The sequence below is a fragment of the Neofelis nebulosa genome, chromosome 4 (assembly GCF_028018385.1).
Source record: "Neofelis nebulosa isolate mNeoNeb1 chromosome 4, mNeoNeb1.pri, whole genome shotgun sequence".
Classification (NCBI taxonomy): domain Eukaryota; kingdom Metazoa; phylum Chordata; class Mammalia; order Carnivora; family Felidae; genus Neofelis; species Neofelis nebulosa.
The window spans coordinates 161,631,053-161,647,757 of NC_080785.1; the positions used below are offsets into that span (position 1 = coordinate 161,631,053).

Consider the following 16,705-nt stretch of genomic DNA (forward strand, 5'->3'; position numbering starts at 1 on the left):
GGCACACCCGGAAGGGCCCCGCCTCCGGCCCCGGCCCCGCCCAGCCCGGGCAGCCCAGAACCGGGAGGCTGCGGCGGCGGCGGCGGCGGCGGCGGCGGCGGGGACGGTGCGCGCGGCGGCGGCGGCGGCGGGACGCGCGCGGCGCCATGGCGGCCGCCGAGCGCCGCGCCTTCGCGCACAAGATCAACAGGTAGCGCGGCCGCCCGCACGTGTCCGAGCCCCGCCCTCCCCGGCCCGGCGCCCCCCATTCAAGCCCCTTCGGCCTTGGCCGAGTCCGACCCGCTCCCTCCGGCCGGGGACGGGGTGGGGCGGGGGGCGGCGGGAGGCGGGAGGGGGGCGGCGGGGGTCCCTCCGGGGCCGCGGCGGGGCTGCGGCTGCGAGGGCGGCTGAGCCGAGGGCCGCCCTGGGAGCCGGGGGGGGGGGGGGGGGACGCGTGGGGGCGTGTCCGGGGGGCCTTCCTGGAGGCGGCGGCGCAGGGAGAGCGTGTCACGGGAGCCCTCCGCGTCCCTCCTCGTCTAGACCTTCCCGGGTCTCTGAGCCCCAGGGCGTGGGAGCGGGAGGGACCTTTGCGACCCACCCTCGTGCGACTGGCGTGGGGTGGGGATGCTCCAGGCGCCGGGATTTGGGAACGGGGATGGTGCTCTTGGAGGCCTTGGAGGCCCCTCGGGAAGTTTCCCGTGCTCTTCTCCCACTGTCAGCGTCCCGTGCCCAGCTGTCTGGGGAGCGGGGGACAGCTGTGGATGTCCCCCCGCCCCCAGCCCTGCTTCAGGCTCTCCCAGCACCGGCTGGACGCGCTGGGAATGGATGGGTGATTGAATGGAGGGAGTGGGGGCTGGGGACCGAACCAGCTGGTGGGCAGACGGGGGAGGGGACGGGCGCCAGGCGCTGGGGGATCCATTTCCGTGGCCACTGGAGATTGTAAGAGACTCAGCCTGCGAGGGGGGAGGTCAGACTGGGGCTGGAGAGCTGCTCCCCCTCTTTGCCTCCATAGCCAGTCAGAGATCAGAGACTGCCCCGGGGTCCTCTCCACAGGGGACCTGTCTTGGCCCCGCCCAAGTGAGAGGGCACCCTGTGGGTCCAGAGCTGGCGTGATGGAGACACAAGAAAAGATCCCACCCTGGGGGGCAGATACAGTGGGGTAGATGGAGGGGTAGCACGATAAAATGGATTGTATGTTAATGATAAGCGCTGTGGGGACCGACGAGGCAGGGAAAGGAGATGAAGAGGATGGGAGCCATTTTAGACCTGGGAGGCGGGTCAGGAAGGCTGGGGTGATAAGGGAACATTGGAGCAAAGATCCGAAGGTGAGGGAGGCGGCTGTGCCCAAACGTGGGGGGAATGCAATCCAAACACGAGAAAGCAAGTGCAAAGGCCCGGAGGCAGGAGCAGGCATAGTGTATTTATAGATCATCTGAGGAGGGCAGCCAGTCTGCAGCTGAGTAAGGAAGGGGACAGCGGGAGCAGATCTTGCAGCTTGTGGATCGTGGCGAGGACTTTAACTTGTATCCTGAGTGGGGTGGAAGTCACGAAGCGTTCTGAAGGGTGTAGCCATGGGTCAGGAGCATAGCGGTCAGGCGATTTTTGTGTTCTGCTATCTTCATGTTCCTGAATTGTCTGTCTGTGTCGGACCTTTGGCATCTCCGAACCCATTTCTTTGCCACGCGGTCTCTGTCCCTGGGTCCGGGCTTCCACTCAAATAAATGAGAGAAGTCCTGGGGAACAGACACTGTAGGGCCCAGGGTAAGAAGAGCAGAGAATGATCCTGGGGCCCCAGGGAACCACAAGCAAATGGCTCAAGGCTTCCGGTCATCCTCCGACAGGGTCTCCATTGCAGCCCAGTGGACACCGGGGTCTCCTTGCTCAGACCTGGACCTCTTTTCATCTATTCATTCATTCAGTCAGTCATTCACTCTGCAGGGCCGTGTTAACCCGAATATTAAACAGTCCCCCAGTTTCCTAATGAACAGATTCTCAAAGAAAAGAAAAGAGTTTGGGGAGATCACTTAAAACCATAAATTCTTATACATGTAAATAACGTGGACAGACGCTATTGCGCGCAATATAACTTGTTTGTTTTTTCACTTGTACTGTTCAAAGTAAAATACGATATGGAACGATGGTAATGGCCAGTACTTACAATATATTTTTATTTATTTATTTATTTATTTATTTATTTATTTTTTTTTTTTTTAATTTATTTTTGGGACAGAGAGAGACAGAGCATGAACGGGGGAGGGGCAGAGAGAGAGGGAGACACAGAATCGGAAACAGGCTCCAGGCTCTGAGCCATCAGCCCAGAGCCTGACGCGGGGCTCGAACTCACGGACCGCGAGATCGTGACCTGGCTGAAGTCGGACGCTTAACCGACTGCGCCACCCAGGTGCCCCACAATATATTTATTGTATGCTGGTCCCGTCGGGAATCACCAGAGCCTGTTGACATAGGTGTAGCTAGTTTTTTTTTAGTATTCTTTTTTTAATTAAAGTGCATTTAATTTGAGAGAGAGAGAGAGAGAGGGAAAGAATCATAAGGGGGCTCGGCTGTCAGCACAGAGCCCGACGTGGGGCTCGATCTCACGAACCGTGAGCTCATGACCTCAAGATCAATTAATTCATTATATTTATTTTTGAGAGAGGGAGTGCATACCCACACCCAAGCGAGTGGGGAAGGGGCAGAGAAAGAGGGAGAGAGAGAATCTTTTTTTTTTACACTTTTCAAAAACGTTTGTATTTATTTTTGAGAGAGAGCACGAGTGAGGGAGGGGCAGAGAGAGAGGGAGACAGAATCTGAAGCGGGGTCTGTGCTGTCAGTGCAAAGTTGGATGCGGGGCTCAAACCCATGAATCGTGAGATCATGATTTGGGCTGAAGTTGGATGCTTAACCAACTAAGCCACTGAGGTGCCCCAAACGCGGTGCGGAGCCCGTCGTTGGGCTTGATCCCACGACCCTGGGATTGTGACCTGAGCTGAAATCATGCTCCACCGACTGAGCCACCCGGGCTCCCCGTGTGTTTAACTGTTGCAGGCTGGACTCAAAGCGGTTAGGTCACTCTCGAAGTAGTGATTTGTTGGAGGGCAATGAGACATGCGTTGAAAATTCCAGAGGGGTCTTTGGGATTTCAAGGAAATGGCTCCCTCCCACCCCTGTCCCCCCAGCAGCAGATGAGAGTTCCTGTGGCTTCATATCCTCACGGGCAGGCAGACTCTTTGTCTTTATTTAATGTTTATTTATTTTTGAGAGAGAGAGACAGAGCATGAGCAGAGGAGGGGCAGGGAGAGGGAGACACAGAGTCCGAAGCAGGCTCCAGGCTCCGAGCTGTCAGCTCAGAGCCCGATGCGGGGCTCGAACCCACGGACTGTGAGATCATGACCCGAGTGAAGTTGGGCGCCCACCTGACCGAGGCACCCATGTGCCCCTGATTCTTTGTCTTTAGAATGTTCTGATGGTCCAGGAAGGCTAGGGGTATAAGGAGGAATCACTGGGGTTTTATAAGGATTCATATTCTTCTCTTGCTTTTTTTTTTTTTTTTTAAGTTTTTTAAAAAGTCTTTTCTTTTTTTAAAAAGTTAAGTCTTTTTCTTTTTTAAGTTTTGTTTATTTTGAGAAAGAGAGAGAGCGGGGGAAGGGCAGAAAAAGGGAATCCCAAGCAGGCTCCGCACTGTCAGTGCGGAGCCCGATGTGGGGCTTGAACTCACGAACCTCGAGATCACGACCCGAGCCAAAATCAAGGGTCGGATGTGTAACCGACTGAGCCACGCGGGCACGCCTGTTCTCTCACTTTTTACACAGGTGGGAACACGTAACGTCAGAGGCTTATGCCATTCTTGGTTCTGGTTTTATCCTCCTCCCCGGTGAGGCTAGACTTCTGTTAATGTGGCCAGCCCTGGGGTGAGGTCCACTGTCTCTCATGAATTTCCCAGTGACGCCACTGCTTACCCTTTCCCCTCTGAGCGTCTCTACAGTGTCACATAGGGCTGTCGATTTTCCCCGTTGGAGGATTTATCTCACCGGCGGCTGTAACCCACCGCCTGATCTTGACATTTTTTGCCATTGCAATTCTGAAATCCCTTCCTGAGAAAAACCACCACGTTCAGCTCAACGTCTTGCCTCCTTTTAAAAAAATGTGCCCCACGGGGGCGTCTGAAGCGCATCTGATGTGGGGATGAGAAAGAGAGGGGCATTGGGGGTGCACCCCAGAGGGCGGGGCTCCCCTTAGGGAGACAGGAGGATGCTGGGAAGGCAGGGTTACGGTGATGGCGCATGCCTGCAGGACCCCGCGAGGGCATGCAAAGGAGGCAGGGATCCCACCGAACGGACTCGAGGATTGTCATTGTTTAGATGGTGCTGAAACCCGGAGGCTGGATGGGACCACTGTGGGGGGCGAGTGTGGACATGGAAGAGGCAGGTTGAGCCCCTGTTCTCGGCCCTGCTCCCCATCACAGGCCACGTGGAATGGCAGATGCTGGAGGGCACAGACTCTGCCCTCTGGCCCCCAGGGGTTTGATCCTGGCCACCTGCTGTGTGACCCTGAGCACCTTACCAGCCCTCTCTGAGCCTCACCCCCTTTTGGCATAAAAAGAAGATCCAGAGATTCCAGTTTCTCGGGATCCTTTTGAGGCAACATGCTTACAGCAAGCCTTAATTGAGCACTTACTGTGTGCCAAGCCCTACACTCAGAACAGTTCATTAAGGTGTGGGTACTGTCCTGAGCCCAGAGGTCCAGAGAAGGGGGTGCTTGCCACCCGTCCGTGCTTGCCCAGCTCCCAAGCGCAGAGCCCTGTGACACGGGAAACTGGCTCCTGGGCCACGGTGTTGAGGACCTGGCCTTTTTTCCACTCTGGGGACATCTCTCCAGGGCCAAAGACAAAATGAAGTGGCCCCGCCCTCCCTCCTCCCCTCTCCCTGCTCTGGGGTAACAGCTGTAGAACATCTGGGACCAGGGCAAAGACCGGTGCCCTGTCCTGGCGTCTTTCATAAATCATCCCCCAAGACCCTGTGTGCCCAGGCTTCCAGAAGAGGCAGCCCCAACGTTGGGAACTTGAGGGCCCATACCTCATTTTGCACAACCTTTGAATTTCCTAGAAGATCCTCCATCATCTCCCCCTAAACCCCAACCAGTAGAAGCAAGACTCTGAGACCATTAACAAAGAAAATAAATAGAACGCGGAGACCGAGGAGTGAGGCTGAGGTCTCCACTGGAGGCCCCCATGTTGGATCAGGGTCACGGTCAAGTTTGTTTGACCTACACAGAGTTGAATTCAGAGGCTTCCAGATGACCCCCGCCCCCACCTGTCTTACCTGAGCCCGACTGCACGCATCCATTTCATCGGTGGCCCATGGGCCATAGGTTGGCAATCGGCATAGTGCTTTTTTAAAATTTTTATTTCTGTATTTTTAAAAATGTTTTTATTTTATTTGTTTTTGAGAGGGAGAGAGCGCGCGAGCAGGGGAGGGACAGAGAGAGAGGGAGACACAGAATCCGAAGCAGGCTCCAGGCTCTGAGCTGTCAGCACAGAGCCCGATGCGGGGCTCGAACTCACGAACTGTGAGATGGTGACCTGAGCCAAAGTCGGACACTTAATGGACTGAGGCACCCAGGCGCCCCAGCATTGTGCTTTTTGGAGGTATAACTTTTTATTGGGAAAACTCCCCGGCACACAGAAAAGTGGAAAATAGAAGGGAGTAAGGCCCAAACACCCAGGCAATTGCCTTCTCAATTTTAAGAGGGATTGAGGCCCAGAAAGGGTGTTCACCAGCCCAAAGCCACACAGCTAAAATGTCTGCGGCTTCTAACAGTGGGTTCAGTCAAGTTGGACCAGGGGGAAGATTGGGAGGGATTCACTCATTTCACCAAGAAAAATTTATTGAGGGGCACCTGGGTGGCTCAGCCAGTTAGGCGTCTGACTTCGGCTCAGGTTGTGATCTCGCGGTTTACGGGTTTGAGCCCCGTGTTGGGCTCTGCGTTGACACCTGGGAGCCTGGAGCCTACTTCAGATTCTGTGTGCCCCTCTCTGCCGCTCCCCGCCTTGTGCTCTCTCTCCCTCCGTCTCTCAAAAATACATAGCTTAACGTTTTAAAATATTTATTGAGTAGCTGCTATATGCGGGGCTGTTGCTGGGGACACGTAGCCCTCGTCCTGCCTTCATAGAGACCCCGGGGGGACCAGGGGTCTAGGAGCTCACAGCCCAGCCTTAGAGTCTTTGTACTTACCGTACCTTTTGCCTGGAATGTTCTTCCGCAGATAACTGTGTGGCTCTCTCTCCTTCCTCTCCTTCTAAGCTCAGCTGAAGGAATTGAGTGCCTGGGGGACCCCGGCCCCACCAAGTCCCAGATTCCTGTGCTGGCCCCCTCCCCCGTGGGTCTTCCCTCTTCATCCTATCCTCCCTGCCTGTGAAGGCCTGCACAGATACAGGTGGCCCAAGAAGGCCACCGCACGGACCTTGGTTCCTGCGTGTGCCCTGCGGGTCCTCCTGGCCTCTTGACACATGCTCAGCGTTGTCTCCGACTCCCTGACAGTGAGGTACAGAGTGACCCCTGAATGCCGAGCCCCCTACTCGGCTCTGCACAGCAGGCTTGTGAGGTCCCTTCAGGTACAGATGGGTAAACTGAGGCTCAGAGGCAGGAGTAACTTGTCCAAAGCCCCACAGCAAGGGTGGGACGGGGCGCACATTCTGGATGGGAGGCAGGGTGGACAGGGGTCCCCCAGATGAGGGAGTGGAGGTTGGGGACCAGGGAGCCGGCCAGCCAGGACTTAGACCCTTGGTGGGTGCCAGGGATAGAGAAGGATCTGTGACCCTCATGCTCTGCCGGGAGCAATTCCTTCCATCTGTGCTTAGTGGGGGTTGGGAGGGCCCCAGGCCCAGCTTGGGGGTGGTCCTGGGACCTCTGGGCTGAGATCCGTGGATTCTGAAGCCTAGATTCTCCTGGTCCGTGGCCTGGTTTTTCCCTTCCACAGCCTGGATTTTTGTCTCGGAGAAGGGATTTGTTGGCCCGAAGTGGAGTTCTCCGGGCCCCACTGCCCAAGTGTTCGTGTCCCCAGTGGCCCCCTTCTTCCCCGCAGGACGGTGGCTGCGGAGGTACGGAAGCAGGTGTCCCGGGAGCGCAGTGGCTCCCCCCACTCCAGCAGACGCAGCAGCGGCTCCCTGGGGGTACGTGTTTGGGAGGTGACCCCTCCAGGACCCTGCTCTCTGGCCGATGCGGGGGGATGTGGGGAATCCCCTCTGCTGGGCCTTGGTCACACCCGCCCCTCCCACTAGTGCCCGGAGGGACTGTCCCCACTCTCTTTCTCTGTGAGTGGGGAGGGTAGTCCCCTCGCTGCAGCCCCGTGGGTGGTCACCCTGAGGTCGCCCCACCTCCTGCTGCCTGGACCACCCAGATGGGGACCGGGCAGGGTTGGGGGATGGGAGGTACTTCCAGCTGCTGGGAGAGGGAGGGAGCCTTAGGAATTGTCTTTCTTTGCTGCAGCCCACATGCCTTTCCTTCCAGCAGAGCCCTGCCCCTCCAGGCACAGGGTGTGATTTCCTGCCTGGAAAGAGGGGCGGGGCAGGCCGCTCTGGGATGCGGGTAGAGAGTCTGAGGTCACTGTCCTCCTTGGCTCCTCACAGCTCCAACACTCTCTATGGCTCCCACCGCCCTCTTACCCGAGCCCAAGCCCACGCTCACCCCCACTCTCAGCCCCCAGGGCGGGGGCCACAGCCACTCTGCTCCAACCCAGGTCCCACTGACTGAAGTCATTGAGCCCCTGGACTTCGAGGATGTGCTCCTGAGCCGGCCTCCAGATGCTGAACCCGGGCCCCTCCGGGACCTGGCCGAGTTTCCAGCTGATGACCTCGAGCTGCTGTTACAGCCCCGGGAATGCCGGACCACGGAGCCCGGGACCCCCGAGGATGGGTGCGTTCGGCGCCATGCCCTCCTTGTCTGTAACTCAGTTCTGCCTCCATACCCCTCATCAGCACCCCCTTTCCGTCAAGCTCCAATGGCCCCAAGTTCAACTCCTGGCTCGGCTGTGTGGCCTTGGGTGAGGTACCCTCCCTCTCTGAGCTTCTGTCTCCACTTCTCTATAACAGGCAGGGGGGTAGGACCCACCTCAGGCCACTGGAAGGATTAACACTGTGCCCTGCCTCTGTTTACCCTGATTCTATTTTGTGCAGAAAGCTGGATGCCCAGGTGAGGGCCGCGGTGGAGATGTACACGGAGGATTGGATCATCGCCCACAGGAGGTGGGTCTGGTTTGGGGGGCAGCTCAGGGGAGAGGGTCAAGAGGCCCGGTCTGAGCCCAGGAGAGCCCGTTGGACTAGTCCTCCTGTTTGTTGGCCACTGTCCCCACAAGGACGGCCAGACTTCTCCGGTGGATCTTCTCTGGTGTATTGCAGGGTGGGTGTGCCCTTTTCCCTGCTACCCGCCCAGCCCTACCTCCTCCCAGGTACCAGCATCTGAGTGCAGCGTTCAGCCCCATCACCACAGAGACGCAGCGAGAGCGGCAAAAGGGCCTCACCCGCCAGGTCTTTGAGCAGGACACTTCTGGGGATGAGAGGTCCGGCCCAGAGGACTCGGTGAGGGAGCCCCGGGCAGGGGTCACCTTAGGGGTGTGTGTGAGCTCTAGGCCCCAGCTGTCAGTCCTATGTGATGGGAAGTGACCCAAACAGTCTCGACTCCAAAAGGAAACGTATCAGCCCCGTGGGTTAAAAGTTAAGGGTAATAATTATAAACATTTATTAAGTGCTTAGCGTGTACTAAATACTTTCTGCTGGTCCTCACCTTTCATCCCGTGAGGCAGGGCAACACCCGTTTTGCCGATGAGAAACCGAGGCCCAGGGGCGCCTGGGTGGCTCAGTCGGTTAAGCGTCCGACTTCGGCTCAGGTCGTGATCTCGCGGTTCGTGAGTTCGAGCCCCACGTCGGGCCCTGTGCTGAGAGCTCAGAGCCTGGAACCTGTTTCGGATTCTGTGTCTCCCTCTCTCTGCCCCTCTCTCGCTCACGCTCTGTGTTTCTTTCTCAAAAATAAATATTTTTTTTTAAAAAAAGAGAAAGAAAGGAAGAAACCAAGGCACAGCGCGGTGATTAGGAGAATGTCACTGGCCTGGTGGGTCTTGAGCCGAAATTTTGTCAACCGATATTCACTGGGCTCCTACTTTATGCCAACGATAATCCTACCAAGAATTATTGTTATCGTTTCCATTGTTACTAGTTTTAGATGTAGGTGGGGAAGCTGAGGGCCTTTGAGTTGGGTTCAGGGACACAGGGTCACAGAGCTGAGTGGGAATTTGAACCAGGGTAGTCTGGCTCTGACCACAACCGAGTCTAGGAGGTGAGACAGGGCCCTGAGCCAGTGACAGCTCCAATGGGAAGACCTCTTCCTCCCCTGACAACAGTGAGCAAAGCATCACGGAAGGCTCTCATTGGCCCAACCCAGACATGGCCTTACTTTGCCGCCAATCCCTGGGGCCGGCAGATGTCGTGTTCTGATTGGCCAGATGAGTACGTAAGCTTAGGAGTAGCCTCCTCCAACAATGGTGAAGGAGGGGCAGAAGGTTCTAGAAAGAGGCCTAGCAAAGCCTCACAGTGACCCTTGTAGTGGTAACCCCACCCCGTGACCCTCAGCTTTCCCATCCGTTGATTGGGCATGAGGACGCCTCTGAGTGGGGTGGAGGTGCATCCAGCTGGCGCTCAGTGCTTGTGCGTTCTCCCCTGGCAGGATGACCCCCGCCACTCCTCGGGCTCCCTGGATGACACCCCTCGAAGCAGTGGGGCCTCTGGCATCTTCGACCTGAGGAACTTGGCAGCTGACTCATTGCTGCCCTCGCTGCTGGAACGCACAGCCCCTGAAGATGTGGACCGGCGGAACGAGGCCTTGCGGCGACAGCACCGGCCCCGCGCCCTGCTGGCCCTCTACCCAGCACCCGATGAGGTGGGTGCCCACAGGCCCACACGGGCCCCGAGGCCAGTACCCATGCGACTGACCCTATGTGGTATGTTGGTATCCCACCAACGTTCTCTGGTTGCCTACTGTATACCCCGTTTTTTTAAAATTCGGTTCCTTTTATTGGATGCCTAGTACATGCCCTTATATTTATCCAGCCAGCATTTATTGGACACCTACCATAGACTCCTATATTCATTCAACCAATACTTAATATATGCCGCTGTATAGCCTTCTCTTTAGTCAAACAATCTAATTGGGGTGGCCGGGTGGCTCAGTCCGTTGAGTGTCTGACTCTTGATTTGGGCTCAGGTCAGGATCGTGGGATTGAGCCCCATGTTGGGCTCTGTGCTGAGCGTGGAGGCCACTTAAGATTCTGTCTCTCTCGGGGGGCACCTGGGTGGCTCAGTTAGTTAAGTGTCCAACCTCGGCTCAGATCGTGATCTTGCGGTCCATGAGTTTAAGCCCCGCATCGGGCTCTGTGCTGACAGCTTGGAGCCTGGAGCCTACTTCTGATTCGGCGTCTCTCTCTCTCTCTCTCTCTCCCTCTCTCCCTCTCTCCCTCTCTCCCTCTCTCCCCCTTCCCCACTCACACTGTCTCTCAAAAATAAATAAAACGGGGCGCCTGGGTGGCGCAGTCGGTTAAGCGTCCGACTTCAGCCAGGTCACGATCTCGCGGTCCGTGAGTTCGAGCCCCGCGTCAGGCTCTGGGCCGATGGCTCGGAGCCTGGAGCCTGTTTCCGATTCTGTGTCTCCCTCTCTCTCTGCCCCTCCCCCATTCATGCTCTGTCTCTCTCTGTCCCAAAAATAAAAAAAAAAAAAAAAAAAAAAAAAAACGTTGAAAAAAAAAAAATAAATAAAACATTTAAAAAAAAGGTTTCTTTTTAAAGGTTCTCTCTCTTTCCTATGCCTCTCTCCCCTTCTCATGCTCTGTCTCTCAAAAATAATTAAAATTAAAAAAAAAACAATTTAATCAAACTGGTATTTATTGAGCACCTACTATATATGACTATATTTATCCAGCTAACATTTATTGGGCACCTAGTGTATACCGTGTATTTTTATTCAGTGGCTTTTATTGTATATATACTCCTTTATTTATCCACCCAGCATTTATTGGGCACTTATTATATACTTCTCTATTCAACCAATAGAGGTATACAATGTTAATTGTATACCTATTGTATAGTCCTTTATTTACAAAAATTTTTTTTTAATGTTTACCCATTTTGGAGAGAGACAGAGAACGTGCATGTGTGCACATGTGAGCCAGGGAGGGGCAGAGAGAGAGGCAGACACAGAATCCGAAGCAGGCTCCAGGCTCTGAGCTGTCAACACAGAGCCTAACTCGGGGCTCGAATCCACGAACCGTGAGATCCTGACCTGAGCCGAAGTCGGACGCTCAACCGACTGAGCCATCAGGTGCCCCTATAGTCCTTTATTTAATCAAACAGCATTTCAGCAATTAATATGTCTCCAGTATCTGTATTTATCCGACCGGCTTTTTTTTTTTTTTTTTTTAATTTTTTTTTTAAACGTTTATTTATTTTTGAGACAGAGAGAGACAGAGCATGAACGGGGGAGGGTCAGAGAGAGAGGGAGACACAGAATCTGAAACAGGCTCCAGGCTCTGAGCTGTCAGCACAGAGCCCGACGCGGGGCTCGAACTCACGGAACGTGAGATCATGACCTGAGCTGAAGTCGGACGCTTAACCGACCAAGCCACCCAGGCGCCCCCTTTTTTTTTTTTTTTTTTTAAATAATCTCTGTGCCCAACTCAGGGCTCGAACTCGCCTCCCTGAGACTAAGAGTCACATCTGCGCTGACCGAGCCAGCCCCTACCAACTAACTTTTATTGGGAACCTAGTATAGACACCTGTGTTTTCATCCAGCCATTTATCAAGTGCTTACTGTATACTCCTACGTTTATTCAACGGTATTTGTCAGGAGCCTAGTATATACCCCTGTGAATGTCCAGGCAGTGTTAATCTAACGTTTTCTGTATACGTCTGTGTTTATCCAACCAACTTTGAGGAGGTGCCTACTGTATACGTCTGTATTTGCTTGAGCGACACGAATGGCAAGTCCTGGAGGTCCAGCCATGAACAGGGTAGACTCCGTCCCTGCCCTGTGGAGGAGAGACCCTCCTACCAAGAAATTGCAATCCAGATGGAGTAATGTCATGATAAGTTGCCGGTAATTGGCCCTCACATGGCCCTCTGGGTCCCGGCCGTGTGACATTGTGAACACCTGGACGAGGTCCCTGCTCAGGCCTCAGCGATCAGGGAGGAAGTGCCCGCTAAGCCGCCACCTGGACGATGACAAGGAGGGGAGAAGAAGGGGGTTCCAGCCTGGGGCAATGGGATGTGCCAAAGCACAGAGACAGGAACTGAAAGAAACTTAAGTCAGGTCGGGGGGCAGAGCTGGCCTCGGGCCCCGCGTTCCAAGCCCTTCGTAACGGATGTGTCCCAGCTGCCCTCCCCGGTTCTTGGCAGGATGAGGCCGTGGAACGCTGCAGCCGCCCCGAGCCGCCCCGTGAGCACTTCGGACAGAGGATCTTGGTCAAGTGTCTGTCGCTGAAGTAAGTGTGCTGACCCACGCCTCCCTCCAGACCCGCGAGGCCCCACGTGGGGTATGGTGCGGGCAAACACTTGGGGCCCACTACTCAAGCCAGGCTGTTATACCATGTGCGGCCCTGAGACCCGTGAGGTCATCCGTGCGCTTTGAGGTGGGAAATGACTTCCTTTTCTCGTTATTCAAAGCCACCGGGTCCTTAAGCGCCAACTATGTGCCGGGCTGCGTTCTCAGCCCTGCACACGTACGACCTCCAATCTTCACCGCAACCTTGTGAGGTAGGCGCAGGTGGGGAAACTGAGGCACAGGGTGGCAGTCACTGTGCCCGAGATCACATGACTTAGGAGGCCAGAATCTGGTACTGGCTCTGCCGCGACCCAGGCCAGAGGGGGCGCTGGTGACCCTGGACTGACTTCTAGCTGACCGAGGCCCCCTCCACATCAGCCCCCCCCCCCCCCCCCCCCCCCCGGGAAGCAGCCAGAAGTGCGTGGGAATTGAGCTGAACAGGATGTGGCCTTGGACCTAAGCCCAGCACTGCCCCTCCCCACCCTGAGTTCCTGCCTGGATGGGGGCAGGAAAGGGAGGCCCTGGTGTGGCCTGAGGCCCGTCCCAAGCAGTAGGGTTGGGAACCAGCTCTTTGAATATCCAGTCGTTCAACAAACACTACCTACCGTATCCAGGACCTGTAACCGTGGGATGACCATACAGGGCCCTCTGGGTGGGAGGACAGGGCACACCCAAAGGCTGGGAGATGTCTGGAGAGGGGAAAAATGAGGCCAAGAGGTGGGCGGGACGGAGCCCTGTAGGATTTTGTTTTCAGCACACTGGGGAGCCTCAAATTTTGAGGTTTTGTTTTTTTTTTAATGTTTATTTTTTGAGAGAGAGAGACAGACAGAGTGTGAGTGGGGAAGGGGCGGAGAGAGAGGGAGACACAGAATCCGAAGCAGGATCCAGGCTCCGAGCGGTCAGCACAGAGCGCGACGCGGGGCTCGAACTCACCATCTGTGAGATCATGACCTGAGCCGAAGTCAGACGCTTAACCGGCTGAGTCACCCAGGCGTCCCTCACATTTTAAGTTTTAAAATGCTTCCTTAGGGCTCGCGTGGTGAGTGGGGGCCAGCAGGGCAGAATAAGACGGGAAGGTGGTTACAGGGATGGTGCAGGCAAGCGAAGTGAGAGCTCAGCCCAGGGGGGTAGAGGACACCCCAGAGAGGGGGGCACAGCGAGGCCCCGGAGGTGAGAATTTCACGATGAGGGGCACTCTCGTGGCAAAAGCTTCCTCCATCCCATCTGAACAAGGGCCATATTTTCGGGGGAAGGGCTGTGTGTGAGTTACTGGGGGGGGGGGGGGCTTCATGCCTCAGTTTCCCTATTTGCAAAACGGGACAGGCTTTTCCTGGAAGCCCGTAAGCAGCAATTCTTTGTGGCCCGGTGGAAATTAGATGCCCCCCCACCACGATGCACCAAGGCTGGGCCGGGTCTCAAGAGGGACTGGGGTGCGTGGGTGGTACAAGTCTTAGGGACAGCCTCTGCCAGAGAGTCCCCGTTCACCGTAGGTTTGAAATCGAAATCGAGCCCATCTTTGGCATCTTGGCCCTGTACGATGTGCGGGAGAAAAAGAAGGTAGGAGCCCCTTTCTTCCCATTCCTGCCCCGGCCCTCCTCCTCGTTGCACCGCGGTGGGCTTCCTGGAGGTGGTGGCCCAGCTGCTTTTCGTGTCCCCAGATCTCAGAAAACTTCTACTTTGACCTGAACTCGGACTCGGTGAAGGGGCTCCTGCGGGCTCATGGCACCCACCCTGCCATCTCCACGCTGGCCCGCTCTGCTATCTTCTCCGTGACCTACCCCTCACCTGATATCTTCCTGGTCATCAAGGTGCCTGCTGGGGCTGCGCCGGGGGTGATAATGGTAAACGCAGCGTGGGCCCTGTTCTCGTGGAAGAAGATGGCCACGTCATCAAGAAGGGTGATGAGTGTGTTGTGGGGAAAGCACAGGCAGCTGGGCAAGCCCAGAAGAGGCTCCTCACGCGGCCCAGGTGGGGAGAAATCACAGAGGGCTTCCGTGGAGAGGTGACAGCCAGGCCGAGACCCATGAGTCATGGGCGGCCTGGGGAGAAACGGCATCCCGGCCCGTGCGGATGAACATTTGAAACTCTTTTTAAGTTGGGAGTTTTTCAGTTTATCAGGGGAAGAAAGACCTAGTTGGCACATCTGTGTGAGATTTTCTGTTTCTAGGAGTGATCTCAAATTTCCTTCCCCAAAACGTTCTACTAGGTTACGCTAACGGCATTGTTTGAGCACCGACAGGCAGGCACGGCTCGTGGTCGGTCAGGGTACGCAGGGCTTGCCACCTCTAATCCTTCCAACAGCCCCAGGAAGTGGGGGTTGCCGTGGCCCCCATTTTACAGATGGGGAAACTGAAGTACACCGTGGGTTAGGGACCTGTTCGGGCTCCCATACCCTCCAGATGGTCAGGACTGGAGTCCAGCCATGCTTGGAGTGGCCTCTGTTTATACTAACAAAAGTATAAACGTAGGGAAGTTACGGAGACGGGGGTTTGGAGTGGGTTCAAAGCATGGGGAGGGGCAGCTGGCGGGGCAAGCCAACTCTTGCTCAATCCCGAGGACAGTGGGAACCATGGGAGGTGTTGGAGCAAAAGTCCTAGCTGGATGGAGTGTCTGGGGGCCCGTGAGGGGTCCAGGTGAGTGGGTGGGAATGGGGTGGGAGGCTGGGGTCCCAGCAGCGCCTCACTGGCCCTGCCGGCCCCCCAGCTGGAGAAGGTGTTGCAGCAGGGGGACATCAGCGAGTGTTGCGAGCCATACATGGTGATGAAGGAGGTGGACACGGCCAAGGTAAGCAGGTGGAGGCTGAGCAGAGTGGCGAAGGGGTCACCGGGCAGGGCGGATCCTGCATTCGGTAGGCCTGGGGCACTGAGCACTTGGGGGCTTGGGGGGCCTCCGCACAGAACAAAGAGAAGCTGGAGAAGCTGCGCCTGGCAGCCGAGCAGTTCTGCACCCGCCTGGGCCGCTACCGCATGCCCTTCGCCTGGACCGCCGTTCACCTGGCCAACATCGTGAGCAGCGCCAGCCAGACGGACCGCGACTCGGACTCCGAGGGAGGTGAGGAGGCGGGGCTGACGGGCCAGGGGCGGGGCTACCGGGGAGGGGACGATGCGCCCTCTGCTGGCTGGGCTTGGTACAACGTTGAGTCCCCGCGTCTCTCTGGCCCTCCTCGCCTCTCTTTCATCTCTGCCGCCTCCATCACTGTCACCACTTCCCCTAGAGCGCCGACCTGCCTGGACTGACCGCCGCCGTCGGGGGCCCCAGGATCGGACGAGTGGTGGGGATGACACCTGCAGCTTCTCCAGCTTCCGCCCAGCCACGCTAACTGTCACCAACTTCTTTAAGCAGGCAGGTGTCATGGCCGTGGGGCTGAGGGAGGGGTGCCCAGGCACAACCCCTGTCACCCCACTGTGGGCGCACAGGCCCCAGGGACCCAGTTTACGCGGGCGTGTCCTGTGCAGGAAGCTGAGCGGCTCAGCGATGAGGACCTCTTCAAGTTCCTGGCTGACATGCGCCGCCCATCCTCTCTACTGCGGCGCCTGCGGCCCGTGACTGGTGCGTGCCACACCTCCTAGATGAGAGGTGTCACTTTCACGCAGTCACTCAACAAACCCACACGGAGTACCTGCTGTGCCAGGCCCTGGAGACCTCGCGGTGACCATGATACACAAATCCCTGACTTCAGGGATCCCTAATGGGAGTCAGACAAGAAACATAATAAGACAGATCGTGTGTCAAATGGGGGACATGGTGGCGGTGGGGACCTGGGTCCCCAGGGCAGAGGTGATCAAACGAAAGGGCAAGGTACAGCAATTGAGGATGACCGCTGGCCTTAGCACCTGAAGGGACAGCCACTAGGGGGCATTATGGAAAAGCCAGAGCTCTGATCCTGAAGCCCGGAGAGGGTGGGGCTGGGCTGGGAGGCTTCCAGGCAGGTGCAAACCCCCTACTCCCTCCCCAGCCCAGCTCAAGATCGACATCTCCCCGGCTCCCGAGAACCCGCACTTCTGCCTCTCCCCGGAGCTGCTTCATGTCAAGCCCTACCCAGACCCCAGGGGCCGGCCCACCAAGGAGATCTTGGAGTTCCCCGCCCGTGAGGTCTACGCCCCCCATACCAGCTACAGGTACAACCTCCAGGGCCCAGCTGGGCACGT

At 56.6% G+C, this 16,705-nt stretch overlaps 1 protein-coding gene across 7 annotated transcripts in view; it reads left to right on the forward strand.

The window, feature by feature from the left end:
- Positions 1-59: 59 nt before the first annotated feature.
- DOCK6 (dedicator of cytokinesis 6) overlaps positions 60-16,705 on the forward strand; it is a 44,594-nt gene continuing 27,948 nt past the window's right edge. For 4 of the 7 annotated variants that reach the window (XM_058727987.1, XM_058727988.1, XM_058727990.1 and 1 more), the window contains exons 1-14: positions 61-190; positions 7,060-7,147; positions 7,714-7,889; positions 8,150-8,218; positions 8,422-8,551; positions 9,693-9,905; positions 12,413-12,498; positions 14,048-14,114; positions 14,216-14,365; positions 15,261-15,341; positions 15,455-15,608; positions 15,772-15,903; positions 16,017-16,106; positions 16,513-16,675. In XM_058727987.1, coding sequence (XP_058583970.1) covers positions 147-190; positions 7,060-7,147; positions 7,714-7,889; positions 8,150-8,218; positions 8,422-8,551; positions 9,693-9,905; positions 12,413-12,498; positions 14,048-14,114; positions 14,216-14,365; positions 15,261-15,341; positions 15,455-15,608; positions 15,772-15,903; positions 16,017-16,106; positions 16,513-16,675 — 1,643 coding nt within the window. In that variant the 5' untranslated portion in view covers positions 61-146. The other 3 variants (XR_009261116.1, XM_058727993.1, XM_058727991.1) reach the window with 2 other exon arrangements.